This window comes from Octodon degus, unplaced genomic scaffold (assembly GCF_000260255.1).
Source record: "Octodon degus isolate 3935 unplaced genomic scaffold, OctDeg1.0 scaffold00021, whole genome shotgun sequence".
Classification (NCBI taxonomy): domain Eukaryota; kingdom Metazoa; phylum Chordata; class Mammalia; order Rodentia; family Octodontidae; genus Octodon; species Octodon degus.
Genome location: NW_004524597.1, coordinates 2,891,879 through 2,906,790, shown reverse-complemented (window position 1 = coordinate 2,906,790; position 14,912 = coordinate 2,891,879). Strand labels below are relative to the sequence as shown.

The 14,912-nt window shown below is 42.3% G+C and overlaps 1 protein-coding gene across 3 annotated transcripts in view; it reads right to left on the bottom strand.

The window, feature by feature from the left end:
- Usp7 (ubiquitin specific peptidase 7) overlaps positions 1-14,912 on the bottom strand; it is a 65,359-nt gene that overhangs the window by 19,273 nt on the left and 31,174 nt on the right. For 2 of the 3 annotated variants that reach the window (XM_004627770.2, XM_004627771.2), the window contains exons 3-10: positions 9,245-9,443; positions 6,311-6,449; positions 5,432-5,520; positions 4,229-4,337; positions 2,393-2,523; positions 1,796-1,850; positions 753-833; positions 311-401 (exon numbers count right to left, since the gene is read on the bottom strand). In XM_004627770.2, the coding sequence (XP_004627827.1) occupies positions 311-401; positions 753-833; positions 1,796-1,850; positions 2,393-2,523; positions 4,229-4,337; positions 5,432-5,520; positions 6,311-6,449; positions 9,245-9,443 (894 nt within the window). Of the gene's footprint in view, positions 1-310; positions 402-752; positions 834-1,795; positions 1,851-2,392; positions 2,524-4,228; positions 4,338-5,431; positions 5,521-6,310; positions 6,450-9,244; positions 9,444-14,105; positions 14,219-14,912 lie in introns of all 3 variants that reach the window. The other variant, XM_023711452.1, reaches the window with a different exon arrangement.

Here is a 14,912-nt window from a genome sequence, read left to right as displayed (position 1 = left end):
CTACATTCTCACATGATTCCCTTTATGTAAACATACAACATGTGAAATTGGCCTTGTAGGGCAGAGCCCCGATGAAGGTTTCTGAGGAGGGGTGGGGGGGCCAAGGCAGGACCACAGGCAGGGGTGCAGGCAGACACTTTGTTCTGAGACCTGGGAGGATTACAAGCATGCACTGAACTAGTGTACTGCACAACTGAGAGTAAGCCACTTCCTGCCTTATGCTACATATCAAAGTCACTCAGATAAATGAGACATTACATTAAAACAGAAAATAATTAAAAGCTTATTCTGTTATATACACAGAACTTACTGTTTTTCTTTCCTTTTATGCTTAGTTGGATATCATAATAATCTTCTCTTCTGTCAGACCGATAGTCTACCTCTTTGCACTGGATATAGGACTGCAGTAAGCAAAAGACAGCTTCAGTATTAACAGTCTAACTTGCATTTTAAAATATTTTAAACCTATTTTTAGGGCCAACTGTAGTGGCATATGCCTGTAATCCCAAGCACTTGGGAGGCTGAGGCAGGAGGATCACTGCAATTTGGAGACCAGGCTGGGCTACAAAGTCAGTTCAAGGCCAGCCTGAGCTGCATAGCAAGACCCTGTCTCAAAACAAAACTATACTAAAAACTTTTTTTTGGTACTGGGAATCAAACACACAACCTCACACTTGACAGGCAAGTGCTATGCTGCTGAACTATCTCCCCAGCCCATAAAAATCTATTTTTAAAAACTAGTAATCACATACCACCATTTTGCCTCGAAATAACTTCGGTATGGTGCCTTCTACACATGTGCCTTTCATCTTATTTTCCACATTATCAAGCAACTGAAAGAGAAAGCTTGGGCTTTACAAAACACATTTATGCTTGAACAATACATAGTAATACTTAAGTAGGAAATCTCAATGGTCAAAGAAATTCTAGACTATAAAAATATTATGACCTTTGGCATGCAATTACCAAAAACATATAAAACCTTCCTTCTTGGTTGGATTTAAAAAAAAAAAAATCTACATGCAATAGTTGAGGTTAACCTTTTATATAATAGCCTTTTGGAATGAATTAGTAATCTGTAGTGCCTTTAGAAGCATTTTTTATATTCATTTTACCTCTGTGGAAAAGCATGTAAATTGATCACTAAACTTAACTCGTAATGGTCCACACCAAGAGATTAATGAGGTTGAGCCTGTCAACAGGATTGACTGGTCTGTCCATGGATATTTAATGAACTGGATTCAATCCAGCTAGTGCTGCAAAAAAGAAAACACACCTTGCCCAGCCAATCACCTTGAACAGCCATTTCATGTGTGTGTCTTTACCTTTCTTCAAGAATGGGAAAATGAGAATCTGCTAGTGCCCATGGGGGTATCGGGAAAAGCACCAGCACACGGAGGCGCCTGCCCTGAGGGGGCAGTGGGGGAGCAATGACTTTTTACCATTCTGTAAAGACGAACAACCACAATGACTAGACAGCCACCTCAGGCAGCCCTGGCTCCTGCTAGTCACTGGCCAGCGTATAGGGACTGACTGGATTCACCAAGCTGAGAGCCTCACCTGCTGCTGGTCATTCAGGCTTTCCTAGCACTACACCTTCATGTGATTAATCAAACGCAGTGATTCTTTTGCCTTTACGATTAGAAAAATGCTGCTCTTTTCTTTCAGCCTAAGTTGGTCCTGAACAAAGATGAGCATTATTTGAACTAGGTCTAAGGTTTCACTTGGTAACAATTTCTGACACTGCTGCAAAACATTCAATGTAAGAACTACACAATTACTGCTTGAAACTTACCACTCGGCATAGCTCTTGGACATCATGTTGCATGAAGCTATCTAAAGTTTCCCACCTTTCAAAAATAAAATGGACATCTACATTTAAACTTCCAAATTTTCAAATGAATAAATTAAAAAAGCAACTCAGATTAAAAAACCAAACTGAATAATCATCTACTGTTCTTCAGTTTTTGTGAGACTTATTTTAGGGGGTTATCATTCAAAGTTAAAAGTGAATGTTATCAGTGGATGGCAAAATGTTTACAATTTCTTATACTGTTCTAAACATACTAAAAAAATAAAATAAACATATTATTAGAAGGTGCAGGATCTGCAAGAAAAATATTCACTTTGAAAGTTATACCTGTTCTTTTATTGGAAAGTTAAAGGACAATTGAAACAAAGTTCTAAAAGGTAAAACCTTAAGTGGTGATTTCTCAAGTGAAATTCTAAAAGCTTCTTCTATGTACAAAGATAAGAAACAAATTACAATGATAGACACTGAAGATATGCCCAGGCCTCCCTAAATGAAATGCCTAATTTGTACTCTTTCTATTCTCCACTCATTTAACCCAAAAAACGACAGAGAATGGAAGGGCAGGCTTCTGATACATACCCAAAAGACTTGGTTAGCTTTTTTGTTCCTACGGGCTTATCACTGTGCTGTAATTCATAGAACACTCTTTGCAATGCTAAAGGGACGCTTTTAGATGAATCATCACCTTCTGTTGGCATCATGTACACAGCCTAAAAGAATTGATTTTAGAAATAATTTAATTTTATGTAACAGCATAATTTCTAATGATAAGAGGTAAGGCAATTGCTATGGTTTTTAACTATCCCAAAATAGGCCAGAAAGTTTTAGAAAGCAGTAGCATCTTTAAAGACAACCTAGGGGCTGGAGAGATGGCTCAGTGGTCTAAAGCACCTACTTGAAACAAGCTTGGCAAAGCACAGGGACCGCGGTTCAATCCTCCAGCACCACATGCCAGCCAGCCCCGCCCCCTGGTGGGCTGAGCTGGCCACACACACACACACACAATAAATAAATGTAATAAATAAAAAAATATTTAAAAAAAAAAAAAAATAAAGACAACCTAGAGAACATAAGAAGGCTAAAAAAATACATTTTTTTTTTACATTATCTATGGCTTATCACAGTACCCATTCACCCCAAACTTTTTGAAAGAACAACAGATTTAACAGTTACTTACACACAAGACATCTGACAGAAATTTAAATGGCACCCCTTTTTCTCCCAATTCAGCTACCCCAATCATATAGTCACACTACAGTAATCTGTCCAGAAACGTGCATGCCTGGATTGCTTCATATTGTTTGAAGGAAATTCTGAAAATAGAAATGACTATCCTACATTACATTCAAATACGTTGTTGTTGCTGGTTTTGTTGTGTCTTTTTTGCAGTGTCTTTGTACTCTGCACTATATCTCCAGCTCATTTCTTCCAGTTACTAAGTTGCCCAGGCTAGGTGTGAACTCTGATCTTCCTGCTTCAGCCTTCTATAGAGCTGGAAGTACTAAACTGCACCCCACATAGTGTGCTGGTACACTAGAATCCTGGAATCCCAGCAGTTGGGAGGACAAGTGCCAGAAGTTCAAGGCAAGCCAGCCTAAATTACAGCATTAAAACATGTCTCTAGTACCCCCTTTCGACTTACCTATTTTGATATAAACACTTTTGATGGCTAAGTGTGGAGGTTTATACCTATAATAGCACTCGGGAGGCTGAGGCAGGAGGATCGTTCCAAGTACAAGGCCAGCCTGAATTATATAGCAAGACCAGGTCTCAAAAAATCAAAACAAGTCAGGCATGGTAGGCATGCCTGTAATTCCAGCACTTGGGAGACTGAGGCAGGAGAATCACTGGGAGTTCAAAGTCAATTGGGGGCTACAAAATGAGCTCAAGGCCAGCCTGAACTACATAGGAAAACTGGGTCTCAAAAAAATAAGGCAAACTCTCAAATAAATAAATACTTTAATGGCTTTTTCTTTTCTTTTTAACATTCCCATTTTATTTTATTTTTATTTTGTGTGTGTGTGGCCAGCTCAGCCCACCAAGGGGCGGGGGCTGGCTGGCATGTGGTGCTGGAGGATTGAACCACGGTCCCTGTGCTTTGCTGAGCTTAGCTTGTTCTGAGTAAGTGCTTTAAGACCACTGAGCCATCTCACCAGCCCGGATTTTTCTTTTCTAAAAAGAAAATTTTTGTATTTTCTGTTACTTCTAACACAATTAACATTAGGTGAGTAAAATTAGGTTGGCTGTAATCTTTTGGTCAACATGGTTAACTTAAGCAGCAGATATCCAGGCACCTGGGAAAAGAACTGCAGCCTGGCCAGGGCCTATTCAGAGGGAAGAGGACCTTTGCTAGAGACTCAAGAGGCCCTTTATGTTCCTCACAGAAAACAGTGGATGGAAGTAACATTTCTTTACCTTTCGCAGTTGATTCGTGAAAAATAAAGTCTGCAGCAGGCTATTCATGTAACAAGTTGCTCCCTGATTTTTCAAACCAACATAGCCCGTGTGCTTCTTTGAGTCCCACCTGAAAGAACAGACCAAGCTTGAGGGTAAGCTGTCTCTGCTTTGTGTTGGGAGCAGCGTGACTTGGCATCAGTACTGCGCCCAAAGTCAGCTGTGTGCTGCTGTCTCTGACCTCTGTGGACAGGAACACGATGTACATCCCCCTCATCTCCGGGCCCACAGCACTAAGCACAGTGAGACCTGTGCTACTGGTGTACAGCTCCCTTCAGTGCCCACCAATTCACTTCTGGGGCTGCTATGAGCTCACTCCCAGCATTCCCATAACCACTCTATCACACTGCTGTTGATGATTCACAGCAGTGATGTCATTTATCAAGCTCAGCACTCAGATACTGACGAAGTCCTACGTGTTTATAGCAAATGCACCTCACAGAGCAGCTTTATCATATACATATTACAGAAGTCACATGTGCAGCCAGAAAGACACAGACATGGCTGCAATCCATCTAGTCTGTGAAGCTGCAAACATAGGACAAAGTAGGTGATATATTTTCCAAGTTTTAGTTCAGACTTCTAAACTCCTAAAGCTTTTTCCTCTTCTGCTATTTTGGTAGCTGGTTGGTGAGCAAGGGAGACCAGCGGCCTGAGCCTCTCCCCACCTCCCACACGTCACCCGAAAGCTGAGTGACCCTCTGCCTCCATCACCCCTGTACATGGTGGACAGGTGGACTGGACACTCAGCACTGAGCTCCAGGCACTTGGCCCTCTGGACAGAGCTGCCAGCCTTACCCACCACTTGGGCTGTACTGGCGGCCCACACTTCCCCTATTCCACCACAGCCAGGTTTCCATATCCCTGCACTCTTCAAAAGGCAGAGCACCAGCACTGTGGCTCTTCTACCAGAACACACTGCATGCTCTTTAAGACCAAAACCACACCCACCCTGTTGTCCATAATTACATTCCTAGTGTTCATTAGTAAGTGACATGAAGGAACACTCACTAAAGCTGTTCAATGAATGGCTGTGATACCAGCATCTTTAATCTGTGTGCTCAGAGGCAAACATGAACATATCTATCTCTTAAATATAAACACACTAATCTCTTTTCAGTACCACACAAAAGGTCTTTTTAACAGCACCCAAGAAAAACTTACGCAACTCCATGAGGAGCATCCGCCTGTACAAAGACTTCAAAAGTGACTTTATCGTCATCTATAAATCCTTTCTCAGGATCAGTCACTTCCTATATTAAAAAAAATAAGAAGATAAGAATATCCAACTTGCATAAGAACTTGCAAAAGCTCTTTTTATTTCAGAGATAATCACCCTGGTACTTATACTAAAATATTACTTTTCTAAATGCTCCAGTTCTGCCTCTCATTTGGAAGTGTTCTGGCTTGGTTGAAACAATGGTCTTGGAACGATACCTGCAGAAGGCATGTCAGAGGTGAGGGGCTTCATGTCATAGCCCAGACAGGAGAGTAAGCACCTTCTCTTCAGAGCAGGTTGGAGCGGAGTATTACAGGACTCAGGCTAGAGAGTTAATGCTAAGTGGCAATGAGTAATTTTGAAGCAGTAACATTCCAAAGAACATTCTACCGGTTACCACCTCTGCAGAAGGGAGCCAAAACGAACTACCCTGAAAATGAACTTATATAACACCAACCAGTACTAGCCTAATTCAGACAGGGCCCCAGAGTAATATTTTCATTAAAAAACTGCAGCCTGTGTGGAAGGACTTTCCAAGATGTGGTTAAAAACTGAGATTGGAGCCAGGCATGGTACACGCCTGTAATCACAGCACTCAGGAGGCTGAGGCAGGAGGATCATTTCAAGTTTGAAACCAGCCTGGGCTAAAAAAAGTTGAGACTAGAATACAGATGGATGTGCTAAAACTCAAGACCAAAAAAAAAAAAAAAAACTTGCAAAGCAAAAATTTTGTTCTAAAATTATTAGAAAAATTTGAATAGAAAATATTAACAAAATGAGCAGTGCTGCTCAGAATACTCTGACTAAATGCGCTGGTTACTTACGCTCCACGCCATGAAGTTGGAGAAGCCCCAGTCATTTTCCTTGTGGAAGAACAAGTGGCTGATACGGCGACTGAATGACTTCTCATCATCTCTGTAATTTATGATCTTCAGCACTGCTTGCGCATGACAAGACCATGACCTGTTCAGAAACAGAAACTAAGCCTTAGCTGATGTACTTAACAAATGTTCACACACTTTTAAAGACAATAGGAACGAGCACACAAAAATTCCCTTGCTGTTTTGGGTTGAGGGATATATCTACATTTAATAGAGAAAGGCATCTTTCTCCTTGGATTTCTCTATGGGGGCTCTGCAGCAATTCAATTCATTTACTACTTTTTATCTACTATTTATCTACTTTTTAATTCCTGAAACATTTGAAGAAGGCAGTTTTTTAAAACTCTATAGCTGGGAATGGTAGTATGTGTCTGTAATCCCAGAACTAGGAAGATTAACCCAGGGGGTCACTTCAAATTTGAAGCCAGCCTGAGTTACACCATGTGTTTTTTTGGGTTTTTTTTTTTTGGCGGAACCGGGGATTGAACTCAGGCCCTTGGGCTTGCCAGGGAAGCGCTTATTCCACTGAGCCATCTCCCCGGCCCCACACAATGTGTTTAAAGGTGGCCTGAACTACCTTGTCTCAATAAAACAAACAAACAAAAAAAGAGTAGATGTTCAGATACACAACTCTGGGTTCTCCTGATGACATGTCCCTTCAAATGTCACTCCCATGCTGTCAGTCTTGTTTTCAAGAAACACACACACACACACACACACACACACACACACACGCACGCACACACAAAATGCCAGAAGGACCTACTACAGAAAGCACAGATCACCACAGGGTTGCACCTGGGGACCCAAAGGCATCAACAGAATTCGGCAAGCATGAGTGTCAGTCACCGCCACCAGAGAATGGCTGGCACATGTGAGTGTGGGTCAGACCACAGAGAGCTCTTGGGAAAGAGCCTAGAATCCCAAATGGGAAGATACTGGGAGGCCCACTGAAGGAATGGATTGCACCTGAAGCAAGCCTTTAATGTGACTGCTACTACTGACCTCTGGAAAGGTTTCAGCCTCTACATAAAGTAGTATTGTTCACACGGGCACCTGTGCTTGCTAAGAATGTTTACAAGATAAGGATAGCTCATCTTTTCCAAACTGTTGTATAGGACAAACCCTACAGCTAAAAACAAAGTCCAAAGACTCAATGGATCACATTTTTAATTTTATGTATTTGGTACACAGTGTCACTACGCAGCTCAGACTGACAGTGATCCTCCTGTTTTCAGCCTCCCCAGCGCTGGGATTACAGGCGTGTGCCACCACCCTGGTCTCAGTGACCAGCTCAGCACACCCGGAGACGGGGCTGGTGCAGCATGTGGTGCAGGGGATTGAACTCTGGTCCCAGCACTTGCCTAAGCATGTGCTTAGTCTGCTGAGCTGTCTCATTGGCCCTATTGGATCACATCTTAAAGATGTATGGCGGGGAGATGACCCTAAAGGCCTTGGCTGAAGCATAAAATTGTCTTGGCACTCATTTCTTTTTACTTTTTTGTGTTGCTGGAGATCAAGCCTCACATGCTAGGCAAGCACTCTACCACTAAACTGTGCCTCACAGCCCAGCTTGACACTTAACACTAAAAGAAAATGAGTTGTGTTACTGGGGGCATTTGGAAAGCTAGAGCTCATGACCTCTGAAGAACATTCTCTACTGAGGGCTTCTAATCATCACAGTCATGGCAGGAAAGACCAGGGCAGCTAGGGTCCATGTAAGCAAACAATTCACACTCCCCACTGACAATCTGTCAACTGGGCTTTCAATACAAATTGACTGATACTGATTAAGAAGGGATTTATGAAATTCTTGTTGTTGTTTTAGCTTTTAGTTTTTTTTGAGTCAGGTCTCACTATGCAGTCTAGGCTGGGCTCAAACTTGCAACTTATCCTCCTGCCTCAGCGTCCCAAGTGCTGGGATTACAGACATGTACCACCAAGGCTAGTAAGGGATCCATGAAGTATGAGATCAAGTAAATGAGCAGACAGTTTGAAATACTTATTTAAAAAAACTCTAAATCCTTGGTTTCAGCTAAACAGAACAATAACAAAAATTTTTCTTAACTTGAAGACATTTTTTTGGAAAGATGAGGAAAGAGCCTAATAGAAATCAGAGGCCAAAGCCAAGTGGTGGCACAGACCTGAAATCTGGGCACTTGCGAAACTCAGACAGAAGGAGCACTATGAGTGCAGGCTTTCTTTGGCCACATAGTAAGTTCAAGACCACTCAAAACCACATAGTGAGACCTTGTATTAAAAACAAAACAAAACAGGGCTGGGGAGATAGTTCAGTAGAATAAGTGCTTGCCTAGTAAGCACAAGATCCTGAGTTCAATCCCCAGTACTGCAAAAATTAATTAATTAAAAACAAAACAAACCAAAAACCAAATCTCCAAAAAGTTAGGGCTAATAAACTTTAAAAAAAAAGAGAGAGAGAGAGAGATCAGGGCCCCACTGTCAATGCCTCAATGAATGTTTTATTTGTCCATGTAACTCACAGGAATTAGCTACCACACAACCAGACTGCCCGGCTCTCACAGCAGCCACTCTCCTCTCGGGTAGCTGCACGGGGAGAAGGAAGCATGGTGCTCAGTGGTCACTGAGTTAGTATGGGCCCTGACTCCACTGGCTGCTTGGTTCTAACGTAAGTAAGAACTTGTTTTTATGTGCTAGGGAGACATTCCTTTCTGATTTGGAGAATACCTACCAGTGAGTTTTAAAGAGAGAGATGCATTTAGTCTAATTTAAATCAAAGGGCCGTGTATAGGTAGCAATGAAACTGAAAATGAAATTGAGTAAGACTGATCGAATTTGGCTTCCAATAATGTAATAAAACTAAGTGTGGATTTGTAGTTGCATCATTTAAACTCTTACGTGGAATCAGATTCAGCATTGCACTGGAGAAAGAATCCTACGCTTTTTTGGTGTGGTCTGTCTGGATAAAAGCGTGGCATCACCATAATCTTCCATGGCAGATTTCGCACAAAACACGGAGGGCTAAGGACCGACTCACTCAGTCTGCTGAAGCGCTCGACAGTGAATTGAAAGGTTGCCTCGGAGCGCCAACTGGTGTCTGCAAGAAAACATGCCGTCAGTCACAGCCCGCAGCATCTGCAAGTGCAAGTGCATGCTTGGAATGAACTGCTCTATACAGTCTCAGGCTCTCAGTAGGGTGACCAGCTCTGTACGAGTGAATCCTTCCTGACTCAAAGCTAGTGCAACTTGCTTTTCCTAGGGTTCAGTATAACATCCTTCCCAAATCATCTGAAGTGCGTGGTGAGACTTCAGAGGGAAGAAAGGCAGCTCAAACATCTGGACACTGGAAGGCCTGCGGCACGAGAGAAGCCATGAGCTGAGGGCTGAGTCTGGGAGGAGAGCGGGCCAGACACCCTGCGCTGCTCAGTTGCTATGAGCACACAGTAACTTGCACTGCCTCACACTTTTGGTGAAATACCAGCCTGGGTTCCTCATGGGAGCAGTTTAAAAGGTAAAAAAAAAAAAAAAAAAAACCCTTAGTATTCTCTTCAACATAAATAGTAAATATTATTAAACATTAAAAGGACTGAAGCCTAATTTGAGGAATTGAAGTCCTGCCAACACAGTACTCTTAGCAGAGGTACAACTGTAAGTTTAAAGTTCCACCTTCTACTGATCATCTGCTGGTGACCACCAGCCACAGGTGGGTCAGCTTTGCCCAACCCCAAGCTGTCTCACTATCTGCTTCTCCAATTACTGTTAGGAAGGGAGCCATCACTACCCAATCTGTTACTGACCAACACTTGTGAGACGTACTAACGCCAACACACAGGAGGGCTGAATGGCCACACAAGTCTAACGGCTTTTGGTTTCTGTGCCTAGTTCACTGTAAAGAAAGAGCAGTGACTGGCGGGGACGAAGGACCACACTTCAAGGAGTCATGCTCCACACAACATGCAGGCCAGAAAGGCTTTTCCAGGCTTAAAATCAGATGCTATTGACATCGACTCCCAAGGATTATAGACAAAGAACAATGAGAGTGGGGCACGGGTGAAGAGTGTGTTAATAAGGTTGCAAAACCACCTGTATCTGTAGGCCTATGCAGACCATCGCAGTGGGACCGCCCCACCCCAGCATTTGGTCTCCAAACTGCATACACACTAGTTTCTGGGGATCAGCCACTTGGTGTACAGAAATTGCTGGAAATTTGCAACTAACTAAATTTGTTCTTAAGAAAACATGTCCATCAATTCTCACGAGAGGGTATTCTTTACCAAAGAAATAATACAAGCCCAAATTCTGGACAGTTAGTACTTTTGCCTCCTTCATCCCCAATTCCTTCACTCCAAATCTCCCTACTCTGTCACTTTTAGCAAGGGCATGATGAAAGAAAAGAATAGCCCAAAGAGCAGAGTCCCTTCTAAGGGGTCTAATTCAGAACTGTTGAAGTGGGGTCATTCTCTTACTCCTCTTAAGGGTAAGTCAGTCTACTAAAAGGAAGTCTTAATCAAGATCATGGTGTCCAAAATGATTTATATGAAAGTTTTGCCACATGTTTTTAAGATCACAAATCACACCTGAGCAGCATTTAAATTTTGAAAAGTAGACAATATAGATAGTACTAAATTCCCATTTTAAAGGTAAAGACACTGAGGCCACTGAGGTTGCGCATTTTACTTAAATGACAGGATTTCAACACCCAAGATCTGTCAAGACACTAAGCACTATAATCAATTTCCTATTATAGTGTTTAACACAGAACTCCACAAAATACAGACACTAAAAACTACAAGCTTGCCTTCCTTATAGAGCCCACATATAGAACCATATAGAAAAACCAAAGGAAAAAAGAAAAGAAAAACCAAAGGACTTCCATGTTCTGAGGAAAGGTTAGACTTCGAACTCAGTTACTTTATATAATTCTAACTCATCTATTCTGCAATTGCACCTTTAATGTTCTATACACAAAACTGACACATACTGTTTTTGTTCTTCCACTCACCCCACATTTGGCATTAGCTTTCTGCCTCATTCTCAAAGTGGGATGCAAGGAAAAAGCAATGGTGTAACCGAATAGGGCACCAAGTCTACTCCTAGGTGCCCCATGTTCCTCTGAGCCCAGCACTACCTGGGCACAAGGTGCTCAGCCTGCTTTGCTAAGTGGACACGTGCATGAAGTTTTGCCTATCACACAAGAAAGGTTCTTTGAACACATTAATCTTTACAAAACAGGCACATGTGAAAATTGAACATAAAACTTCGAATGAATAAAAACTCCAAGGCTGGAGGTGCAGCTCAATGGTAAAGTGTGTGCTAACCCTGGTAAGAAGTCCCAGGTTCATCCGCAATGCTCCCCAAAAAAGAAAAAAATTCATCTCAGCTCCAAATTCTTCATATTAATAGAAGAATTAAAAACTATTATTAAATACCAAATTGAAGACCTATGAGACAGATTTGAACCCCATGGAAATGGCTAGTGATCACCATCCATGGTGATAAACACTGGGCACTAAGTATTTTTGGCCATGAAAATCAAGGACTACAGTACACAGGACCATATAATACATAATTTTGCAATTCACAGTTTAGTTCATATCATTACAAAAGTTACAAAAAAAAAAAATCAGAGATGATAGAGAACATCCTGTTTGCCTCAGCATCAGTACTTCATTCATTTCATTTATTTATTTATTGTGCAGTACCAGGGATTGAACTCAGGACCCTGCACTTGCCAGGCAGGCATTTATCCTACTGAGCTATCTCCCTGGCCCCAGTACTTCATTCAAATGCAGACTCTCACCTGTCTATATGCTGCTGACAGTGCTATTCTATTACTCCATGTTTCTTTTTTCTTGTCACAGAATAACAGGCCCCTACCTGCTGCCCTCACCTTTCACCAGATTCCTTGATAACTCACTAACTTCAATCCTGGCCCCAGAGACCCCTGAAGCATGTAACAGCTATCAGACAGCCCAAAGCTTCCCACAGAACCCATTTTTACTTATATTTATGGAGCAAAGGCCAAGTGAATAGCCTGGGCTTCAGCTGCATAAAGAAAAACAAAGATTTAAAACTTTAGTTTTTTGAAACTGACAAGACAATTCTCCCCACCTGGCATTCTGACAGTAATTTTATCAAATCTCAATTATTCAATTAATACAAATTCTTGAAAAATCTGTCTAGTTAGTCCCCTGAAATTACTTTCCGTTATAGGCATCAACAATCTAATCTAGGGCCAGCCAGATAGCTCAGCGGATTAATGTGTTTGCTTAAGGGAGACAGGGGCCAGGGGGCTCAATCCCCACCAGTCTGCATTCCAGGCCTGCTGTGCTGGCTCTGCCCCCAGAGCACGCTGAGATGACAAATGAGACTGGGTGTGGTGGCACACTCCTGTAATCCCAGTGCTGGGAGGCTGAAAACAGGAGGATCACTATAAGTCTGATCTGTGTAGTGAGACCCTAAACTAAATATATTTTAAAGATGAAAAATCTAATCTAGATGCATCTAACCTAAAACTTCTCTTGGTCATCTAAGGAAAAATAGTTCATGAGAAAATATTTGACGCCTGCCTATTATTCTACGTTAATACGATCTTACGCAATGTGTTCAACTACACATTCTATGGGTTCTTAGCTACTAAATTTCTTATACAACAATTGTTACTCATAGACTCCACTGCACACAGTCAAGCCTTTAATAGTATGGCTACCAAGTAACACTGTTCAATCCAGAGTTCCCAAGACTGTGTCCTAGTTTCATGTATTTAAGAGAGATTCAAGGAAAGGGGTCTTAGGTCCACAGAGTCAGAAGTATTACTAACAAAGACTCTGGAGAAGCAGCATAGGAGGGTACTGACTCTAAGGCATGCTTCAATAAAGAATAATATTGAGTCTAGAAAGGTGCAAACTTCAGAGAATTCTGAACACATTTCACATCACGTGCAAACTCTGAAAAAGTGTTTTGCAATATCATGGCTGACAAAGTGTCATCTTCCGCTACGAGTTCTGTTCCTACAGCCAGAGTCCTCTCCCTCCCAGGTCTTTGCCATTTCACAAACAGGATCTCTCTTACCCTTTGGGTGAAACCCCCAAGTAGGAAGAAGATGCTATTAAAACCTACTCTATTTATCCATCAAAGCCACAGAGGCAGCCATTTCCACTTTAGGGCCTTATGATTTAGCATTGTTCCTTACTAATAATTTAGTAGATGTGCCTCAAAAGCAAAGAGATTTTGCATAAATTCAGCCTGGCACTGATTCTCAACTAAGACAACCTGGGTCTCCAGAAGACATCTGGCACCATTTAGCAATGCTACTTATTGTCCTGACTGTAGAGGGTGGGGTGGGGAGAGATACTGGCATCCTATAATGCATGGAACCCCCTATCTTATATCTACATCTGTGTCTCTTCTCCCCTAAAAGGGGGAAGAGATGCTAGAACCAAAGTGCACTCAGCTCTGAGTGGGGCTGTTACTGCTCTACAAGTGACCCAACCTGATCCCAAATGCACACCTGGCACCTCCAACCTAGCTACCTTCCCAATCGCACTGAGTAACTCTCGGCATCTCTGGCATCTGAAGAAAAACCACCAAAAGCCCAACAACCAACGAGACCACACCCACACCACTTCCCTTGTCTACAGTAAAAAGCGCACTCCACAGGGAACAAAGCAGTGGGTTTCAGACCACACCTCTTTACCTTCCTCAGATATTGCCTCAGCCAGCTGCCAGGGGGTAAACCGCACTGTGAGAGAACTCTCACCTACGGCTGCAGTTTCGCATGGAGGCTGAACTTTTGGCAGGAGGTCTGAACAGCAGTCCTTCTGGTGGTGCAGCCCGTGCCTGATGGTTTCTTTCAACTGCCCCGTTACTCCCCTGGGAAGGACACAACCCTCATGAGGATTGATGGACATGTTTGTACAGAACATGGTTTCATATTACACTGCAAGATTCCAGGGGCTGCATAAAGCAATTACTGACTGCTTCCCTTTTCAGGACTTACACCTTGCAAACATTTAGGTCACATAATCTAACAATGAAGAAACAGTCCCAAAAGAAAAAGTGATTCCCTACATACAAAATGTCCATGCATATACATATGCATATGACTTCAAATAGAGGCTATAGGAACGTCAGTGGGGGAATAGGAAGCCCAAAGCTTGACTCTGCTTTCACACCTAACAGGAGTGGAGACAGATTCTCAGCTACAAAGGACTGACAGAAACACTAACAGAATGCAATGGAGAGCCATTTCCTAATGTCTTGAAGTATCTTGCTGCAAACAAAAAGCATAGGAGAGTAAGACCACAGTGTCCTGAATGCTAAAGTGGCTGGAGAACTCTAAGCCTGAGCAGACACCAGCTCATTCCAAACCTACACAGCTGGGCCCGCTTGCAGGCTGGGGACAGTCAACTTACCTTGACAGTTTCTTGTAGGCCATCCTGTAACTCAAAAGAAAAACAGGAGCCTAAGTCTTCCTCAGATATAACCTGAAAACTAGCTACTCTGAAGAAACTTACAAGCACTCGAGAAAAAAAAGGATGGAGCCCATGATTCTGAGTGCTCGCCG